Raw genomic sequence first — 23,309 nt, forward strand, 5'->3', positions numbered from 1 at the left:
CTGTTTTTTTTTTCCAGAAAAGGGTGACACTGTTCTTAAGATGGTGTTTGGTATTGCAGCTACCTCCAGTTGTCTTCAATGGAGCTGAGATGCAACATAAGACAAGTGTGACACTGTTTCCATCCTGTAGTACCCCTTAACTAGCATTTACCATACAGTTTCACAATATTATGAAGAGTAATTTACAGTTTACATGTTCTCAAGAAGATCTAGGTATTTGATAGAAAACAAAGGAAGAACAATATCAATTCTACACATGAGCTTTGGATAATAGATAGGTATCTCCACAAAGAGCATGGTTACAGCCAAATCCATCCGGTATAGCTGGTAAAAGACAGGGGAACTGTTGCACAATAGCTAAACAATACTGATAGCTTTATATCTAGAGACGCTGTCTGATTTCATAAGCAAATAGTGGTGACACTGGTAAAAAGTGCTTGTTTTGTACAATGGTCTACAAAAAAACAGGGCAATACATATAAGGCTGCATGAGCCAGCACCAACCATCACCTGTGTATGCATAGATACTGTATATAGTACAATAGAATGCATGGCGTGTACGGGTTAGCGTTGGATAAGGGGTTCAGTTTTAGGGAATAATGTAAAATGGAGAAGACTAAAACTCTGTGTATTAAGACATATCCTGATTGTCTATGTAGAAAAGTCTTGGATATGGAAAGTAAGGTTTGGATTATGAAGGATGTAAATGTTGGAACATTGGCAGAATCAGAGATCACAGGTATGGTAATGGAGATGAGAGAGGCAATGTAAAGAGGAGCTGGAGATGTAGGGAGGTGACCTTGTGTTCTATAATGTACAGATAACCAGTGAAGTGACTGGTACAGGGTAGAAGCATCCCCGTAATGGTCAGACAAAGGATGGCCTTGGTGCCCTTCAGAATAGGGAGTGGGATAAGTTTAGTAAGAGGAAGATCAATTAATACTTAGTAAAGGTGTTTTCACATGCAGCAGATTTTTTGGCAGAAATTACTGCCCCTCAAACTCCGTTCCATTTGTCTGAATGGGGTTGTTTTAATAGCAAGCACCTGGATTTTTGCAGATTCCATTGAGAAAAATATAACGGATATTCACTCACAGATATTTCTGGAACAAAATCTGCAGTTTGTGAAGATATCCCGTAACCAAGAAGAGAATGAGTCAGAGCAATAAGAGTTTTGACTATTTCTACAATAAGGCCGGCTATATCCAGCTGCATAGCCACTTTAACCATAGTGCACCTGCAATGGACTCTGTGGAAGTGGGGGCTCCATGTCAGCTGACACCGTTCAAACAGGACAGTCCCACATTTTTGGTGCTGTGTAATGGGTGCTGAGTCAGAGAATATCAATACAACCAGAACCTGTAGAAAACGCCATAGGTACATGGTTAGGTGGAAGTAATTTTAAAAAAATATATATATTTGTATGTGGGGGCAGGGGGGCAGTATGTGGGGGCTACTTGAAGGGTCATTAAATTATGTTACTAACCTTTTGAAAGGGACCATGAATGTGCTAAAGCAGCCCTTTGCAGCCCTACGCTTGATGATTGTACAAACAACTTCACATTTAATTTGCCCCATTTGCCTCACATTTAATTTGCCCCAGTTCAGTTGTTAAAAAAAATAGATGGGCAGTGGGTCCGTCCGCACAAGTTGGCTGACTGGATAAAACGCTGGCATGTTCAGACAACAAATGGCCAACAATTTCCAGCATGGTCAACCTGTTTTCGGCAGACTAAAATCGTTTGCGGCATCTACACTGCAGATACCCGGATTGACCACTTCAGCCAACGAAAATTTTACATATATGGTCGACTTAAGACGATAAAAGGTTTGTATTCAGTATGTCTTTCTGGTATCACAGGGCTGTCCAGTTATCTTATATTTAAACTTGAGGACGTTTCCTTGAAACTACTTAATAATAGTTTTAAAGGTGCATTTCGACAAGTGATGTCTGTAAGATATACCATAAATGTTGCACTTTTATCTATTAATGTATCTCTGACCAATACCATTAATTTTAACAGTTACAGCTGAACAAATGCAGGGATTTTGGTGAAGTGTCGACAAAGATGTAGGAATGCAGTACAGCGGGGACTGTCAGTGAAATCTTTTACTATACATATAGTGAATACTTTGAACCTTACACATAGGTCATATTCTCTTGGCGAGACTGAATAATAGCTCTAAGCTGCTGGACTGGATTAGTCTGATAGAATAATGGAAATTCCAGTTCAGTACACAGTCACAGCATTAAATACCCAGCAGTGACAGCTTAAATACCTTGCCGTCGTTCACCCAATGATATATATTTGTATAAAGGGTAACTTTTTACTATTATTACACAATATGCAAATTCCTTTACTGAATGTACAGATAGCTAGATGCTGCATGATTCATGTCGGTATGACTAATTAATCACTAAGATCACACCTAAATATTCTTAAAGGGGTTGTTTGGGATAACCCATTTTGGCAAGGAGGCTAGGGGAGGTGAAAAAAAAACAAAAACATATTCACCTGTCCCCGATGGTCCACTGTCTCCCACCGCAGTCCAGTGCTGCAGCTCTTGGGTCTTGCTTTGGCAGAAGTCCTCACTACAAGTGACTGCAGTTTTTTGAGCTAAAACCAAGAGCGGCTTCAAAAAGAATGGGAAAATATAAAGGAATCTCTTATACATATCTCTTTTCTACAGCGTTGGGCCACAGCCTAACCCAGCGCGTTTAAGGTGCATTCACATGGAGGAATTTGGTGTGGAATTTCAGTGCTGAAAAAAAGCCTGAAGAAAAAGGAACCCATTGAAGTCAATTAGAGGCGCTGAAATTCCACACCAAATTCCTCACCATTTTCCTCCGTGTGAATGCACCCTAAAAGTTTTTGCTTTGTTTTTTTCTATAGTGGGGGGTTTTTAAATACAGAATGATCTGATATGTGTTTTTTTTCCAGGCATTTTTCTGTATAGGAAAAACAGACTGAAAATGCATTTCAAAAATGTGATAAAAACCTCCAAAATGGTTGTAAAAATGTATATATTTTAGAGATGAGTGAGTAGTAAAATATTCGAAAATTCGATTCGAGTAGACCTCAATATTCGAATATTCGTTCGACTATCGAATCCCATTATAGTCTATGGAAAAAACATGCTCGTTTCAGGGAAACCAAAATTCGACCAATTGGAGTCACCAAGTCCACAATGACACCTCAGGAAATGATGCCAACACCTCTGGAATGCAACTGGGACAGCAGGGGAAGCATGTCTGGGGGCATCTAACATGCCAGCCAATAACTGTACACATTTTTTTCAATGCCTACATTGTCCTACTTCCTGTCCTACCTCCCCTGCATAGTTATTGGTGTAAAAAAAAGTGCCAGGGAAGGTGGGAGGGGAATAAAATTTTTACTGCGTTTACCGTGTGGTATTCGACCAAGTACGAGTATTTCGAATACCGTAGTATTCGATCGAATACCTACTCGATTGAATACTACTCGCTCATCTCTAATAAATTTCATATGCAAATATTATATGTAAAAGACGTTTTAAGGAAAGACTTATTTGTATTATTTCTTATGTGTCCACTCCTGTATGCTTACAAAACTGCACCAAAAACTACATGTGAGAATTCAGTCTAAAATAGAGACCAGCCTCCATGTAGAATATGACGTGTTTGATCAGCAGCATAGCCATGAGACTTGTGGTTTGTGCAGCGTGCCTGACTTTACAACTCACGACTCAAGCATAAGGCTATGACTCTCACTTGACAAAAGCCTCTTTCTGTTGCGAGCCCTCTGCAGTGTCTGAGATTGTCTGCAGAAGTCATTCCAAGTTTACTGCAGCATGATGCATCCACCAGAGGGGATATGAAATGCAGAATATTTAATGGATAACAGTTGTTAAGTGGCTTCATAAAACGTTGCCTCATTCCCTCTGCCAATATACCTAGGTCTTAGTAACCTCTGTGTCATAGCTTTGCTCTTGAAATGAGTTCTATTAACTGAGAACTGTCTTTCATAAATCCCTTCATAGGAAAAAATACTTCTGTGGCTTCTTCAATTTATGCAAGAGCAAGGGATTTCTCTGGATGAAACGGACAAATGTGGGAACAGTGCAGTTAATATAGCATCTCAGAACGGATATTTGGGCTGTGTACAGGTAAGACATATTGCCATACCAATGTTACTACAGCGAACAACTTATTACCATGGGGAGCTTGTCCTGTGATGTTGTTGTGTGTGTAATTCATAAATTATTCAGTATGTGCCATTGTGTCTTACAAGGGTGCTGTGTAATCCGTTCTTGTGGTCTGTCATAGGAACAAAAAATGGATTAAATATTACAGATGGATTCATTCTATGACAAACAACACAGATCCAAAGGGATCCCCTATGACGTTAATGGGGTCCATTGGGTATCCATTGTTCTTTCTCTATCATTGCTGAATGAAAATTTTGTGTTTGTAGAACGTTTTTGTCCGTGATTTTACATGGACTTTGCACTGAAAGCTCTAAACAAAGCCTAAAACTGCAACTACATATCTTCTGAAGAATCATGCTAGCCAGTTCACCTCCATCCCACAGGCTATATATATATATATATATATATATATATATATATATATTACATTCTACCTACAGTGGCATCCAGCATATAAGGATTGGTTTCATCTGTGCACTGCGTGTGTGCCAGATGCCACTGAGACATCAGTCCAGTCAGAAGGGGAGCAGTGTGACTCTTCAGTCGGCAAATGTCACTGAGGCCAAGGCTCCACATTGCGTAATCGCAGATTTTTTTGGTTGCAGATTTTATTGCAGTTTTTTTGAGCCCAGAGTGGCTATAGAAGAAGTGGGGAATATATAAGAAGTTCTTCACTTCTACCTTTCGCTCAATCCACTCATGGCTTTGGCTCAAAAAACAGCAACAAAATCAGAAACAAAAAAAGTTGCATTTCCGCAAGGTGAGGCTGCAGCCACATGTAGTGAAACACAACTAAAACATGCAGCAAAAAGTTTTCACTCCTGCATTTTTCATATAAATCCATGGGCAAAAGGGCAGCACTTCCGCAGGTAGCAATAACAGGCTGCATATTTTCCACAATGTTTTTTTTCCCTCATTGTATGGATGAGATTAAATTAATTCTCATTCACTTTGCTGGGACTGTAAGGGTATGTTCACACTGCGGAAAATGGATTCCGCGTGTGAACATATCGTGTGGCTAGCCGCGACGGAATGCCAATGCAGTGCTCCTGCATCCCGTCGCGGAATTCCACTCCGTATTAGGCCCTAATGAATGGGCCTAATCAGGAAGGAGTCTCGTGCCACGGACACCGCAGCTGAGTCAACCATGGAATCAGGGCCGGCTCCAGGTTTTTATGGGCCCTTGGGCGACAGAGCCTCAGTGGGCCTCAGTGGGCCCCCTTGTAAAGGAGGCAGGGGAGTCGAGACACTGTGCGTTACAGATGAAGCAAGTGACGTCACCAACGTCATACCTCCCAACTTTTAAAGAATAGAAAAAGGGGAAAAATGTGTGGCGCGCTCTGCGCGCAGCGGCAAATTTGGCTCCACCCACTCATTCATTTATCATGTGCTCCCACAGAGTATAATCCTCCTACAGTCACCAGTAAATGATATGCCCCCCCTCCATCTCTCATATATATGTTCATATATATATGTTTCATATACACCTTTCCTCTGCCCCCAGTTTCATGTCCCCCCTCCACCTCTGTCCCCAGTTTCATCACATTCTCCCCCTTCATCTGCCCACAGTTTCACGTCCCCCGTCTCTGCCCCAGTGTCATGCTGTTCCACCCCCCCATCTGCCCCAGTGTCATGCCGTTCCCCCCCTCCCCTTCATTTGCCCCCCCAGTTTCATTGGGCCCCCTCCATCTCTGTCCCCAGTGTCATGCCATTCACCCCTCCCCTTCATTTGCCCCCCAGTTTCATTGGGCCCCCCTCCTTCTCTGCCCCAGTTTCATGCCGTTCTCTCCCCACCCCCTTCATTTTCCCCAGTGTCATGCCGTTCCCTCCCCTTCATTTGCCCCCCAGTTTCATGGGCCCCCTTCATTATGTTCCACCTTAACATAATACAAAACAAACACACTCACACTCACCTTCCATCGTTCCCCCGACGTTCCTCTCTCCGCTCTCTCACTCCAGTCACATAGCTATTAAAGCAGGAACTGTGAGCGCAGCTCCTGCTTTAAAGCCGCGGCCCGGCGTGCGTGTGTAAGCGCGATGTGATGACGTCATCCCGCCTACACACGCAAGCCGGGCCACAACTTTAGAGCAGGAGCTGCGCTCACAGTTCCTGCTTTAATCGTCTATGTATTCAGCACATCGGCGTCCGTTGGGACATCGGGACAGGCAAGTGCTGGGGCGGGCAAGTGCCGGGGGGCCCCAGAGCCTCTGTGGGCCCCGGCACTTGCCCGACTATGCCGTGCGCTGACGCCGGCCCTGCATGGAATCTGTGGCAAGATAGGGTATGTTGCTTCTTTTTTTCGCTACTAACGAGCGGCTCACATTGAAGTCAATGGGAGCCATTTTTGGCAGTGAATTTTGACACGGATTCCACGTCAAAATCCACTGCCAAAAAACTCTGTGTCAACATAACCATAAAGGCTGCATTTGTATGCCTCAGCCATACAAACAGTATTTTTCCTACAACCTTAGTGGGACCTAAAGGGAAAATTTGCACCTCTGTTCCCAAGATATTCACAATATGCAAATAAACAGTCTGGACCAATGATGGTGGCTCTGTTGTTCCAAATTGCTACACCCCATACTACTCTAATATGCCCTCCTTGTCCCCTTCCCTTCTTTGAGTGACATTTTATCTATGCTTAAATCTCATCTAGTCTTGTGTTCCCACTATTAAAGCAGTGTAGGGCATAGCAATTTGGAGCAACAGAGCTCGGTGCTCCAGGATCCTCATTTTCATATTGTGAAATAAATTACTATCTTGACAATGGAGGCATACATTTACATGGGGAAAATGTATTGTGTTACATTCAGGTGAGCCTGATGCTAGGTTCACACCTGCACTCAGTTTTCCATTCTTCAGGTCCAATTGGATACCCAATCTGCTTGAAAAGCGGTTACCAGCAGAAACCCGCGAAGCCCATAGATTATAATGGGGTCCCCTGGGTTTCTGCCTGGGTTCCACTTGAAAAATGCAGAGAGAAAAGTCCTGTTTAAATGGAGATGGAAATCCCCAATGGAGACTTAGCACAGGTGTGAATCCAGCCTAACCTATCCAACTGTATTGCTGAGATAATAAGCTTCACCCCTTTAGGAAAAAATCAGGCATAAATAGATAATAATATTTGTTCCATATGGTGTATGTAAACATTTATTCATCTATTTGCTCATACTTTTCCTTGGGAAAGCAGAAAAAAATGTATTACATTTACAGGTTGGATGGATAAATTTGACATCAGCAGTGTTGCCAAGAGCATCATTACACCAACTTGGGCCATTAAGGAAATTACCTTCACTATAGTTTATGTCTCCTCATGTTTCTAATAAATATCTCCATGACTTCTAAAGGAAAAATATTCAAGATGCTGAAGCATATTTACCTGCATTGTCGTCTTTCTTAATACTCTTTATAAAGTGAGTTCCAGACAAAAGAGGGAGAAGGGAGCTTGAGCCCAACAAGAGTACTTTATGGGTACATTAGTATCTACTTTCTCAGACTGTTCGAGAAGAACACCTACAATATTTCTTTCTTCTCTGTTTTATAATTGAAAACATATCAAAAGCCGTAATCCTTGAGTGTGTACCAAAGCCAATGCCAAAAGGTTGTCTGAATATAATGAGTCAAGTTTTGGCAATGTCTAAAACATTAACTGTCCTCTAAAATATACATTAATATAAAATGGAAGAGCCAACATTTCAGATGCTTTATGTCTTCTGCCAAATATCATAAACTGATGCTTTTCATGCAAAAATGGCTTAGATAGCAAATACTCTCTTTTGACAACATAATTCTCCATTTTTTTTATTCATTTTTATGAGCCAATATATTGTTTTAGCGCCATGAATGGCTGTATGTTTGAAGTGTGACATCTCTGATGAGGTGTGGATATTTCTTCACTTTTACTCAATCCATGTGGTCAGTATAGAAAGTTTTTTTTTTTTTTTAAGATCAGAACTTCTAACTTACCCTTGGTTCACATCTGTGTTTGGTAATCCGTTCTGGGAGTCCGACCCCATTATAGCCTATGGGGATCCGTGTATTTTCACTGCACACCGCTTCCAAATGCGTTCGGTAGTCCGTTCGGGGGGGGGTCCCCATGTGGACTCCCCTGAACAGATTACCGATGCAGATGTGTTTCTTCTTTGATGTGTATTATGGCAATACAAATTTTGCATAATAATGATATATTAAGGACAATCCTAACATGTTCACAATGTTATTTTGCAGACCTTAGTTGAATATGGAGCAAATGTCACCATTCAGAATCATGCTGGAGAGAAACCATCTCAAAGTGCTGAGCATCAAGGCCATAGCATGTGCGCCCGATACCTTGTGGTGGTGGAAACTTGCATGTCATTGGCATCGCAGGTTGTCAAGCTTACCAAGCAACTTAAAGAGTAAGAAAGGTTACAAGTATAAGATGCTTCCATTATGTAGTTTTAATATTTCTTTCTAGACAAGAACATCCATTTGAGAACTCCTAGCTGAGGAGAACTATAGATTTAATGGGCACCCATTGATTTTAATAGGTGTCTGTTAATGCTTAATCTTCTTGCAGTACTGCAACCAGCAAATGCACAGTGAACACTGAATAAAGGAATTCACAGTCTTTTTTTAGCAAGGAAATCCCTAAATAGTTGAAGGGGATTAAAAAATTTCCTTAAAGGGATCCTATCAGACACAATTTCTAGGTACCACTTCGGAATAGCCTTGGGTCTTGGCCAGGGCAGACTGCGCATGTCCACAGGCCACGAGAAATTGGCCGCTTGCACAGTATTGGCCGCTTGCACAGTCTGCTCTGCCCAAGGCCCGAGGCCTAGAAGTTACAAACCACCGCTGAAAGAAGAGGATGAAGATGACACTGCTAACGAAAATGCAGGCGGCGCTGGAGATCGTTCTCTTGCAGCATTGGGGACACCCCCAGTGCTGTTTAAGCACTGGGCCCGCCCCCAGTGCTGCGAGAGAGCTAATTTGCATACTGAGAAAAAACGGGATTGTAGGCTAACGCCGACGTGGAGAAGACGACGAAAAGTAGGAGAAGAATAGCCTTTCTTAAGGCTATTCCAACGTAGTACCTAGAAAAAATCGTGTCTGAGTGATAGAATCCCTTTAAAGTATAACTAAACTTTTATTTATTTTTTCATAAATCCATAGTGCAGGTGAAGGGAACAAACTTTGTAATGTACTTTATTAAAGATAAATGACTGTTTCTTCACTTATTTGCCTCCTGCTGTCACTGTACAATACAAGTTTACGGAGAGGAGATGGGGAGGAAAAGGTGAGATCCTCAAAACAGAGAAGAGACATTGGAGGTATAAGAACAATAAAGAGTTTTCTTTTACAACATAACCGTATTATCAGGAATTACTACCCAGCCTTTTCTTGACAAAAATGACTTATTTAATTGAGTGGATGCCTTATAGCTTTCTTCTTCTGTCTTCTCTTCCCTTTCTCCATAGACTTCATTGTAACTTATTTGCTTGTATTTGGTGTAAGACCGAATCAGAGAGAGATAAGAAGTAAAGACAAAAGTTTAATACTTTAAGACTTTTCTTTTATAAAGTACGGGATGATTCAAAAAGGATGCTGCAAAAGCAAAGGTCTGTAGCTAAAGTAAAATCAATTAATAGTTAAAGTTCATCACATCAAACTTTTATAGTATATAGGTAAAGCTGGCAGAGATAGTGTGTCTTTTCATGTTAATAAATTGGTGTGATATTCCCTTGGTTGTGAATACCAAGGCTATAATTTTGCACCATTCTTTTTGAATCTTCCTGTATATTACAATTTTTTTTGCTTTCTCTTGCACTATTGGTTTATGAAAAAAAATATATGAAAGTTTACTTACACTTAAGTAAGAAGCATTAAGATCAGTCAGTAGGTAAACCCTTTATTTAACATTCACTAGTGGAACCTACACAGATGGATTCAGCAGGTCACTACTCTACAGAATATACATTGGAAAGTCAAAATAGTTGGCCATTTTCCGCTCTGTTTTGGGGATTTTATGGGAATCCCAACAGGAGGTATGTGTGTACCTAAAGGTGCATTTATTCATGTGAATGATAATAAGTAACATAATATTCAAAGTCGTTGAATGGGAAAAAAAAATTTAAATGCTTGGCTGGCCTGGGGTCCAAATGGGCTGCAAAATTTTTAATACATGGTGATATTTTCCACTGCACAGTTTGTCGTAGATCCAAGGTACAAACTGTACAAAATGTGCAAATAATAATATATACGAAGTATATGATGTATTAAAAATATTATAAACATGCAAACCAAAATCATCCCAAGCAGTTGTATTTCTTCAATTGTAAACCCTAAGCCTTTAGTTGGTAAGATCTGCTAGCAGGGTCGGACTGGGGTGCCTAGGGCCCACCAGTGGGATTATTTCCAGGGGCCCACCCTACTGCCATATGTAATATCGCCCGTCCAGTTTTTGCCATTATACACGTTTAAAGTGCATTTTCACGCACAATACAGTGTGCAAAACAGCTATGGCTACACTACTACTTCTGTCATGCAACCAAAGATCGCAGTGTCCCTTTGGGACTCTTTCACATTAGTAAATGGAGTCGCATTGGGTCCCTCAGGTTGCAATGTGACTCCATTCACTAACATGAGTGAAAGAATCACAGGGCGACACATCTTTGGTTGTATGACAGAAGTTATAGTGTAGCCATAGCCTTATGCTAGGTTCACAACAGCGGCAAGCTCTCCGTCATAAAGGTCCACAATGGGACCAGAATGACGGAGAGGTGGACTATTAAAATGGCAGTTACACACAGACAGTGGCAGACCTCATTAACATAATGAAGTCCGCCAGGTGTCAGCCATTTTCAGGCAGATAAGGGTATGTTCACACATCAGTATGCCATCCGTCTGTTTGAATTCAGTTTGACACTTCAAAACTGACTGATGCACATACTGATTGTATACTGACACCTTTTTATGCTGATAGCAAACGCTCTCCGACCCCTAGAGGACAGATAAGGGGATTAAAAGTAGCAATTGTAACCAGAGTAGAGATCAGTATGTGTATCGGTCCGTTTTGAAGTGTCAAACTGAAATCAAACGGACGGATGGCATACTGATGTGTGAACATACCCTAAGTCATCAGCGGTTTCTGAAACTTGGATATTGTTATGCTGGAGCCCTAGAAAAGGGCACCAGCATAACAATAGAGTGGGACATTATCTATGGGGTGGGTGGACTACAACTCTCAACAGTTCCAGGGCATCTGGAGCTGCTGGGAGTTGTAGTACCGTATTTTTCGGACTATAAGACGCACCTAGGTTTTAGAGGAGGAAAATAGGGGAAAAAAAATTTGAAGCAAAAACTGGTAAAATATTTAATATATGGGAGTTGTAGTTTTGCAACAGCTGCAAGGCCACATTGACAGGTGACCCTGCAGCTGTACGGGGATGTATAGAGTGGGTTTTTTTGCGGGGCCAGAAGTACTTTTTAGTTATACCATTTTGGGGAATATCTATTGCTTAGATCACCTTGTATTGAAAAAAAAACCCGGTGGTTTATGACATATGATTTTCTACTTTTATATATATATTCTAGGGACAGGAGGTGATTTAGAACTTTTATTTTTCATATTTTTATTATATATTTTTAAATGTTTTTTTTTTTGTTTTTTTTTTTACTATTTTATTCCCCCCCGGGGGCTTGAGCCTGCGGTCACTTGATCGCAAGTCCCATATGGGACATTCTGTCTATTAGTATTACGGCTGGTCATAGAGACCAGCCGCAATACTAATACAGCAGTGACAGGCCGGGGAGCCTCATTAGGCTCCCGGCTGTCACCCGAACAGGTCGGCTCCTGCGATATCGCCGCGCAGGAGCCGGCCTGCAACTCTACAGGTACGGGGCCGGTGGGTACCGGCCCCGGGGGAGAAGAGGCCGCTGACAGACTGCAGACCCGGCATCCGCTGTACTAGAGAGGCGGATGCCGGGGAGGGATAGACGCCGGGGCCTGAGACATCGCTCCTCTGCCCTGCCTGAAGCCAGCGGCGGGCGGACGGAGGAGCGGAATAGCATCACTCCTCCCGCTGCTGGCTTCATTCAGGGCAGAGGATCGCAGCGATGTCTCAGGCCCCGGCGTCTATCACTTGCTGGCATTCGCCTCTCTATTACGGCGAGTGCCAGGCCAGGCACATTCAGACTATAAGACGCACCCTTCTTTTCCCCAAAAATTTTGGGGAAAAAAAGTGCGTCTTATAGTCCGAAAAATACGGTAATTGAAAGATTTGGGGGCATCTTTCGATTGTCCACCTCAGACAGCGGGGGGGATTGGGGGTGCTAGCAGTACCATTACAATAAATCACAACATTACAATAAATACAATGCAGTAATATTTTGTGCAGTAATACTCACAGGAGACGTCTTCCCACATTTCCCGTCTCTTCCCTTTGGACCGCCATGACCACTTCTTCCAGCTGTGACTTGACTCTGTAAAGTTTGAAACACAGATATCTTTGACTCCTCACTGCTACACACATCCAACCCATATATATATATATATATATATATATATATATATATATATATATATATATACTAGAGGGAGGACCCGGCTTCGCACGGGTATATTACATTTTATGTTTGTGTAGTGGCCCCATAAGAAATGTCCAATTTTGCACTGGTGTATTTTGTATGTGGTTTGTGTGTATGTCCATAAGCGTCATGTGATTATGTGTATCTCATTTTGGATATCAGTGAAAAACCTGTGATCATTTGTTATGGATACCTGGAGTAAAGCTGTATCTAATCCTTCCCCGTGTAGTACTGTGTTTAGACGCAAGTATCTAATCCTTGTTGGTGTGGTACTGTGTGCAGATGCACATATCTAATCCTCCAGCGTGTGGCACTGTATGCAGATGTGTGTATCTAATCCACCCCCGTGTGGCATTGTGTGTAGAGGCACGTATCTAATCCTCTGGTAAATGAAACTGTGTGCAGACGTTCATATCTAATCTTACGGCATGTGGTACTATGTGCAGACGCGCGTATCTAATCCTCTGGCGTGTGGTACTGTGTGCAGACAGATGTATCTAATCCTCTGATGTGAGGTACTGTGTGCAGATGCACGTATCTAATCCTCCCCCGTGTGGTACTGTGTGCTGAGACGCGTATCTAATTATCTGGCATGTGGTACTGTGTGCAGAGGCATGTATCTAATCCTCCAAAGTGTGGTACTGTGTTCAGACGCACGAATCTAATCCTCCCCTGTGTGGTATTGTGTGAAGAGGCGTGTAGCTAATCCTATGGCATGTGGAACTGTGTGTAGACGCACGTATCTAATCCTACAGCATGTGGTACTGTATGCAGACGCGTGTATCTAATCCTATGGCGTGTACAACTGTGTGAAGATGTGCGTATCTAATCGTCTGACATGTGGAACTGTAAGCAGACGCGCATATCTAATCCTACGGCATGTGGTACTGTGTGCAGATGTGCTTATCTAATCCTCTGGTGTGTGGAACTGTGTGCAGATGCGCGTATCTAATCCTCCCCTGTGTGGTATTGTGTGAGGAGGCGTGTATCTAATCCTACGGCGAGTGGAACTGTGTGTAGACGCGCGTATCTAATCCTACGGCATGTGGTACTGTGTATTGAGACGCGTATCTAATTCTCTGGCTTGTGGTACTGTGTGCAGAGGCTTGTATCTAAACCTCCAAAGTGTGGTACTGTATGCAGACACACGTATCTAATCCTTCCCTGTGTGGTATTGTGTGAAGAGTCGCATATCTAATCCTACGGCATGTGGAACTGTGTGTAGACGCGCATATCTAATCCTTTGGCGTGTGGTACTGTTTGCAGATGCGTGTATCTAATTCTTCCCTGTGTGGTACTGTGTGCTGATGCGCGTATCTAATTCTCTGGCTTGTGGTACTGTGTGCAGAGGCATGTATCTAATCCTCCAAATTGTGGTACTGTATGCAGACACACGTATCTAATCCTCCCCTGTGTGGTATTGTGTGAAGAGGCATATATCTAATCCTACGGCATGTGGTACTGTGTGCAGACGCGCGTATCTAATCCTCTGGCGTGTGGTACTGTGTGCAGATGCGCGTATCTAATCCTCTAGCATGTGGTACTGTGTGCAGATGCGCGTATCTAATCCTCCCCTGTGTGGTACTGTGTGCAGATGCACATATCTAATCCTCTGGCATGTGGTACTGTGTGCAGATGTGCGTATTTAATCCTCCCCCGTGTGGTACTGTGTGCTGAGACGTGTATGTAATTCTCTGGCTTGTGGTACTGTGTGCAGAGGCATGTATCTAATCCTCCAAAGTGTGGTACTGTGTGCAGACACACGTATCTAATCCTCCCCTGTGTGGTATTGTGTGAAGAGGTGCGTATCTAATCCTACGGCATGTGGAACTGTGTGTAGACGCGCGTATCTAATCCTACGGCATGTGGTACTGTGTGCAGACGCGTGTATCTAATCCTCCCTGTGTGGTACTGTGTGCTGAGATGTGTATGTAATTCTCTGGCTTGTGGTACTGTGTGCAGAGGCATGTATCTAATCCTCCAAAGTGTGGTACTGTGTGCAGACACACGTATCTAATCCTCCCCTGTGTGGTATTGTGTGTAGAGGCGCGTATCTAATCCTACGGCATGAGGAACTGTGTGTAGATGCATGTATCTAATCCTACGGCATGTGGTACTGTGTGCAGATGTGCATATCTTATGCTCTGGTGTGTGGAACTGTGTGCAGATGCGTGTATCCAATCCTTTGGCATGTGGTACTGTGTGCAGACGCATGTATCCAATCCCCCGGCGTGTGGTACTTTGTGCAGACGCGTGTATCTAATCCTTCGGCATGTGGAACTGTGTGCAGAAGCGCGTATTTAATCCTCTGGTTTGTGGGACTGTGTGCAGACGCGTGTATCTAATCCTCTGGCGTGTGATACTGTGTGCTGATCTGTGTATCTAATCCTCTGATGCGTGTATCTCAGTTTGGATATCAGTGTTGGGTTGTGTATGTGGAGTTACCATGTGTATTGCAGTTGGAATATGAGTGAAAGACTTGCAGGTTTGTATTGGCTAAGGGGGGGGGGGCATTGTGTTTGGAATGCTGTATCTCAGCAACAGTACGTCCGAGCGAGTTGGAGTCTCGTCTTAAACCTTCCCGGATATCTGAAGTATCTCTGTAACAAATTTGGTGAAGATCGGTCCAGTCGTTTGGTTCGCATTAGAGCACAGACAGACAGACAGACAGACAGAAATTCATTTTTATAATATAGGGAGATATAGGGAGATATATATATATATATATATATATATATATATATATATATATATATATATATATCACAGCAGCCCCTGCAGCCTATATTATGCCCCACAGTGGCACAATAGACTATGGGGCATAATAGAGGTTGCAAGGGGGCCACTGTAGGGCATAATAGAGGTTACAGGGGCCACAGTGGACCCTTCAAGCTCTATTATGCCCCACAGTGGCACACCCATGAACTATTATTATACTCGGGGGTCTTTTCAGACCCTGAGTATAATAATCGGGGCCCCAGGGGAGGTGAGAGAACATAATAAACACTGTTACTCACCTCTCCGGGATCCGGTGTTACTCCTAGCAGGCTTCGGGCCTAAATGGTAATGTGTCAGACGTGTTGGGGACATTAAAGAGTCCTCATAGTATGTTGCAGAGCTCCAAATTAAATAATTAATTAACAGGCCTAGATGGACTGCAGCCATCTTCTTTTAAGCCTGGAGAACTGATTAAGACACAAGATGGCTGTGTATCAAGAGTTCTGATTTATTGTAACAGAAAAGGCAATATTTATACAGACAAAAGCAGGTTGGACTTATGACGTAACATAACATACCAGGATTGGATGTGGAATGGTAGCCTCTATCCATTGGCTAAAACATTACATTCCACCAGGAAGCTAACCCCCTACAGGCACTGTATACAGTATGTGTATCTCAAGGCTCAGAAGATAATTACACATCAAAGACTTTTGTGTCACTTCTTGGATCTAACTTCCAGTGTTTCTATAGGCATCCTGTGTTACACACTCTATATTGACAAGACAGACGTGCAGCCCTAAAGCTGATCAGATTCATGAGGATTCATTAGCATTCCATTTCCTTATTACCTAGAGAAGAAAAGGGTTTTTCCTTCTTTGATCCCCATAGCATCTCCATGTTAATTAGTCTAACCACTTCCTTTTGAGACAAGACTTATCTTTGCTAGAGAAAGAGTTATGACAAAATACAAGATAGAAGATATGATTCTAACAGACGTCACGTGGTCTGGGATATTACCATATAGGCCCAAAGCCTGTGCTAGCAGTAACATATAGGCCCAAAGCCTGTGCTCGCAGTAACAGGCTATTACTACTACCACAGGCTTCGGGCCTATATGTTACTGCTAGAACAGGCTTTGGGCCTATATGGTAATATCTCAGACCACGTGACGTCTGACACATTACCATTTAGGCCCGAAGCCTGCTAGGAGTAACACCGGATCCCGGAGAGGTGAGTAACATTGTTTATTATGTTCTCTCACCTCCCCTGGGGCCCCGATTATTATACTCAGGGTCTGAAAAGACCCCCGGGTATAATAATAGCGGCAGTGGGATCGCGGCCTGGCCCGGGTCTATTCACTACCGCCCGCCGCAGCCTAAAGTACAAGGGGAAGCGGGGGTGGCAGTGAGCAGGTCCGGGTTGGTAAATAGGCCGCTGCCTGCTGGTAGATACTCCAGCAGGCAGCGGCCTATTATAAAACAAAAAAAAGTTATTATACTTACCGTCCGACCGCACGCTGCTTCTCCCGCTGCTGCCGCATCCTCTTCTGTCAGACGTCTCTGTATCAGCGTAGGCGGCGTGATGACGCCGCCTACGCTGATACGTAGATGGCTGAACAAGCGCAAGGAGATCGGTATCTCTCTGGTTCTTAGGATTAGGGGAGGTGCCCTAAGCACCTCCCCTAATCCTCCTCTGACATGGGCAGGGGCCCGATTGAAATGTCAGGGGCCCGATCAGGCCCCTAACCACCCGATCCACCCCATTGATGATCGGGCCCCTGCCTATGCTAAAATGATTAGCTGTATAGTCGGGGCCCGGGGGCCCACCGGGGGATCCCCCGGTGCTCCGGCGGGCCAGTCTGACCCTGTCTGCTAGGCAGGGCCCTGCGTCCCATCTTATTGTCTGTCATTTGTTTTCCATTATGTGTAGTTTAGTGTGTTTACTGCTTCTTATGATTGGAAGGGGTTGCACAATATGTTGAATCTATATAAACCAAGGTAATAAAAATGTGATACAGCAGGGATGAAATAACCACACATTAATCAGTTTTACTTTCATACCCAATGCAACAAGTATGTAAAGCAGGCATGCCATAAACTGTGTTTTACTTCACAATAGGCTAAAGTCCAAATCCAAAATCTATGATGAGAGACACATTGAATGTTGTCATCTATGTATTGATGGCTACAGGCATAGCCAGAAGCCCTGTAAAATATGTAATGGGCGCCTACCTACCTTGTTCCATCTATTATACTGATGTCTCTTTATAGGTCCCTTGAGGCTCCATGATCCAGTAGCAATTGTTGCCTCCACACCCACTGGAGCTACTCCCCGATTTATGTCATATCCTTATGATAAGTCATCAATATCACTTTGTTGGTCTCATCAAAGAGATCAGTTGATATCTGCACATTTTAAAGATTCAAAGGTGATCAACTTTGACTATGTAGTGAATGGGATCTAAGCTGCATGGCCACAACATTGTGTAAAGACCTGTCTACTTCTAGCTCCTTACATTGTGCAGATATGAGGTCATTGGTGAGGGTGACAGGTCCTCCACCAATCATACTGAGGACCTATCCAAAGGATAGCCATTACTGTGCAGTCTTGGTAAACCCCTTTAATGTCTCAGTACACTTAAATAGCAATGGTGTGAAAAGGAAAAGGTTGGTTTGCGATACTCCTTCAGTAAAAAATTTTTCTTTTATTTAAATAAAAGAAAGTTTTTTTACTGAAGGAGTGTCGCAAACCAACCTTTTCCTTTTCACACCATTTCTGGCTTGACCTCCACTAGCCTGGAGGCTAGGTTTGGCACCTCCCGAAATTGTTTCTTCATATGCGATAAGAAAACAGTCATCCATTCTTTTTTTGTATCACACTTAAATAGCACTGAATAGTCTTCACTTGACAGTAAGGCTATAGTCTAATATTCAGAATCCTAAATGTGCTGCCCACCTTTATCTTTTGGAGGACACTTGATCTGTACAGTAGTTTGTCAAGTCCACCACTGACTAATAAGTTCTGCCCCGTAGTGGATAACAAGTGCCTGCATGTTAAATACTATAGCGGTACACAGAACGAAGAGCAGAGCTGTGTGGCAGAGCAATAATTTACAGTCAGCTGTAATCTGGTATACATAAAACAGCTTGAAGTTAATGGAATTCTTTAGAAGCTAGGGAGCTTTCCATAGAATGTATGTAAAATATAGTTCACACAGGCAAATGGAAGATACAAGGTCTTGGTAGATGTAATTACTGAAATAACAATATACAGATTGGGAAGAAGGTTGTAAAGCTAGAGACAAGCAATATACAGTATCTTATGGTCTGCCATAACCACACTATAATGTTATACCCCACACATAAGAGGGGTTTTAGGTGCAAATTAGCAGAAGAAACGTTCTCTTTAACATACAAGAGGATATTATCTTGAAAAACAATACAGTTTCTCCTATTGTATCCCCTTTCAGGAGATCTACAACACATGTATTACTTAAGGTGAACCTGTCACCTTGAAGATGCAGTCCACTCTGAAAGCAGCATATTAAATAGAAGGAGGAAATGAGTAGTATAAAACAATATATTGTTTTGTGAAAAAATGCTGTATAACTTGTCATGTATATATTTACATTTTTGTGCTTTTTATGCTTAGAACCATCCAGTTATGTGGGTGCTCTTGTCAGTGTCTGACAGCTGTCCATATATGAGCTAGCCATCAGTCACTGATAGGACCACTACAATGACTGGTTCTAAGAATCTGCTCTATAACATGTTGTCTGCATTGTCATGGCGGAAAGTTCACTTTGAAGAGGACATTTCACCACTTCCAACAAGTCCAGTTATTTACGTCATTTAATAGCTGCTGCTCCAACTGCTCAGCTGCTTTTTTCCCTAGCTCCCGCCATTCCCGAGCAATCAATGCTGTTAGTTTTGGTGATTAATATGCTATATAGACTCTGTACTATCAGAAGGGCAATGTCAGGCAGGAGCAGGTAAGGGGTGTGATTCTGAACTGTGATTTTCCGATTGCACAGAAATGTTTGCTGTGACATTTATTATATTTGGGTAAGTTCATATGGTGCAAAATTGATGCAGAAACTTTGCAGGATTTCTGTTATTCTGGATAGGATTTATATAAATGTATACAAATGCTACAGCCTTATTCATATGTAAGTTTGCTTTTTCTACAGGCAAACGGCAGAGCGCATCACTTTACAGACACATCTCCAACAACTACTGGAAACCCAGAGGTCCATGCCAACATCTCCCAGGTACTAGAATGATACCTGACCTCCCCTGCTAGGAACGTTACAAGTAGAATATCACCAGTCCTCTCCTACTAGGGACCATACAAGCAGAACACCATGAGTCCTTTCCTGATAAGGATCTTACGAGTAGAATACCACCAGTCCTCCCCTATCTGGGACCTTACAAGTAGAATATCATCTGTCTTCTGCTAGGAACCTTACAAGCAGAATACCATGAGTCCTTCCCTGCTATGGACCTTACAAATAGAATATCACCAGTCCTCCCCTACTAGGAACCTTACAAGTAGGTACTATATACCACAGAGAACGAGAATAATATAATGATGGTGCCATTTTGGAAATTATGGAGAGAAGCAAAGGAAAAGGAAGAAAACAACAACGTTTGATTGTTGTTCTGAGTTGTTGGTAATTTCCATAATTTCTCTGATTCATTTATGGTGCCCATTTAGCGGCTCTGGACTCCCCCATACTCATGCACGTTCGCCTGAGCAGAAATGTATTCTCAACAGGGAGATGGAATTGAGGTGTTAAGAATATTATTTATGGGTCACATGTGCTTTCTGTCAGGCTTTTCAGTGTTTTTTCCCTTAAAAATACCAGAACATGTTAACTTAATGGGGTATCTATTTGGATCCATCAGAATAATGGTCCGTCACAGTGGTCATGTCTGTTATAAACAGTAGCCATGATGCTAGTATGAATAAGCCCTAACCACTTTTATTTTATCTAGTATTTTGTTATTTATTTAAAACCTCTCTTGAATGAAGGTGTGCTGTACATATTTTATGGGCTGTGAATAGTGGATGAGGCCTTTAGTGCTATACGCTCAAATATCGATCTTTGCTTAGTTTTATTTTTACCTCATTCTCAAACTCGTACGTATTATGTGTACATTATCACAGGCTAGGATTTCACATCTTGAAATCCACTTAGGGGTCTTGTAATACATGGACTATTTGTTTAGCACAGTCATACAGGAGAGGCCTTACCATCATAACACACCATTAAGCTGTGATGGTGATCAGCTAAGGACCTGCTACAGTGTAATATAATCAGTCAGCTACAGAACGGATCTGTATTTGATGAATATGAATTTCCTACCACAGAGTGAACTATATATGCAGGGAAAACCCATTAACAGAATGTAACCTGAGGATATAAGCTTTACAATAAGGTGCCAAAGCTTCAATATTTGGAACAATATTCTGATTCTAATAGCACAGTATATTTTATAGGGCAGAAATAGGGTTAATGAACACATAAAAAAAATCATCATCATATAATTACATTGGTAAAAATATATATATGTTAATAGCAATAGGTTTTTTATTATCCCAATACTCGTTAATTATAGAAATGCTGTTATTATAAGTAATTAAATAACAGTGTCTTTTATTCAATAATGAGATATATAGAAAATATTAGTCGATTTTCATACAAACTTAAAGGGGATGTCCAAGACTACTATCCTTAGGATAATCAGTATGAGATCTGTGGGGGTCTTCCCCGTGATCTCTTTCAAGTAAATGGGTGCTGACCTGAGCAATTTGTGAAGCTGTCTGCTTCCAGCTCCATATACTCAGCTGATCTATGGGGGTGCCAGTTGTCAGGTCTCCGCCAATCCCTAAGGATAGGGCATCAATATGGAGTCTTGAACAACCAATTTAAAGAAAAGTTTTAGTTTGCAGAACAATTTCCCAATTAAATATAATCATGAAATATAAGATTTGTGCATGATTTGTATTCGGGCTCCATGAGGGATGCATGTCTACATTGACGGTGATGTTTTCATCTAGACAACACCTTGGGTTTGGAATTCTTGTTCTGGGAGAAACTGAAGCAGAGCTGCGCATATTTCTTTGATCCATTGAAGTTGCACCTTGGATGCAAAAATCTTTCTGCAAACTGATATCAGATTGTTGAGGGTCGGGTCAGTAGGGTCTGAACAATGAATCCCCCAATGATCACTAGGATTGAGGCTAGAGTTCTACTGTTTTGTTGCCTCTACTCATGAGAGATACTGTTAATCCATTATAGTCCATGATCTGAGAGATGTTAACAGAAGAAGAAGAGGACTAGCAATGTATCCCCTCATCCCAAATAGTTCATGTAGAAGTCTCAACACAAGGACCCCAACCATTATTATTTTCATATAACATTTTTGTAGATAAAGACTAGATTCACTTGTATTATTATAAGTCTACTATTTTAGGTGCCCTACTTGTCTTGACCCTGCTCGTATATCATAATAGGCCTATATTCTGTATTGCCTAAAATTCCCTAAATTTCTAAACTAACAGTGTTTATAAATTTTATAAATTTATACATTTTCCATTGTGAAATCATGCTTCACTTTCAGAGTGACTGTTCTTTTCATCCATTCTGTTCACAGCTCACCGTCATCCCCTTCTTCAGGCAGTCTCCCAAGGAAGACACTTGAATTGGAAGATCTTACACCGAAAAATAAACTAAATGGGATTCATGAAAGCTATCAGTTGCTAAGCACATCCGCTCCCAGCAGACTCAGGTGTCGAGCACTGGATGAAGAGTCTGATAAGATTTTGCGGCAGTTATTAGGAAAAGACTTGGCAGATAATGTATCTAGTCCTGAGAAATTGTCACTGGAATTCCAGGACGGGACACCGTCCAGGAGTGCTAAACGGATCCCACTGGAGAAAAGAGAGTTTAAGCTTGCTCGATTACGGCAACTTATGCAACGGTCTCTCAGTGAGTCCGATACAGACTCCAATAACTCAGAGGATCAAAAGCATACCCCCATTAGAAAAGCAGATAAGCCAAGGCCACAGCCTATAGTAGAAAATGTTGAAAATGCTGAAGCTCTTCAACTGATGATAAAAAAGCATACACAGTCAAACACTGCAGGACGACGGTTTGTTTTAGGGTTAAAATCTAAATCTGTAGATGGCCATAGCCCATCACCAACATCTGAAAGTAGTGACCCGGACTATGAACCTCAGTATCAAACGGGGAGTATACCTCAGCCTTCAGGTACAACAGACTCTTCAAGTTCCTCAGCACAGAAGACAACAAGCCCTAAAAGTGCTTTAAAATCTCCTTCTTCAAAACGCAGGACTTCCCAAAATCTGAAACTCAGGGTAACTTTTGAGGACCCTATTGTTCAAGTGGAACAGACTGAAGTAGATCCAAATGAAGGTAAAGACAAAGATGGAGGAAAGACACAAAAGTCCCACTCTAACGGCGAAGCTGGGGAGCAACAGAAAAAACCATTTGGTGCTTTACGATCAATAATGGAAACTTTTAGTGGAAATCAGAACAACAATAATAATACTCAGTCCGCTACTCCTGTGAAGACATCGTCCTCGTCATCTTCACTGTCATTTTCCTCATTAGGGAGAAAGTCTGGAGATTCCAAGGCGTCACCTTCAAGCAATACAAAAGGGAAAAGCAAAAATGTAAGTGTGAGGAAGGACAGTTCTTCATGAACAGTGTTAAATAAAAGATGTCTTTATTAAATGAAGTCACTTTATGCTGACACGTTTCATAAGTACATGGAGAAGTTATTTGTAAGCACAGATTTAATGG

The 23,309-nt window shown here is 42.1% G+C and overlaps 1 protein-coding gene across 1 annotated transcript in view; it reads left to right on the forward strand.

Annotated features, from left to right (window-relative positions):
* The window catches only part of SNCAIP (synuclein alpha interacting protein), a 184,226-nt gene that overhangs the window by 150,379 nt on the left and 10,538 nt on the right, over positions 1–23,309 (forward strand). Inside the window, exons 8-11 of the mRNA XM_075272296.1 lie at positions 4,021–4,146; positions 8,417–8,586; positions 19,668–19,748; positions 22,138–23,179. Of these exons, the coding sequence (XP_075128397.1) occupies positions 4,021–4,146; positions 8,417–8,586; positions 19,668–19,748; positions 22,138–23,179 (1,419 nt within the window). The remainder of the gene's footprint in view (positions 1–4,020; positions 4,147–8,416; positions 8,587–19,667; positions 19,749–22,137; positions 23,180–23,309) is intronic.

The sequence above is a fragment of the Leptodactylus fuscus genome, chromosome 1 (assembly GCF_031893055.1).
Source record: "Leptodactylus fuscus isolate aLepFus1 chromosome 1, aLepFus1.hap2, whole genome shotgun sequence".
Taxonomy (NCBI): domain Eukaryota; kingdom Metazoa; phylum Chordata; class Amphibia; order Anura; family Leptodactylidae; genus Leptodactylus; species Leptodactylus fuscus.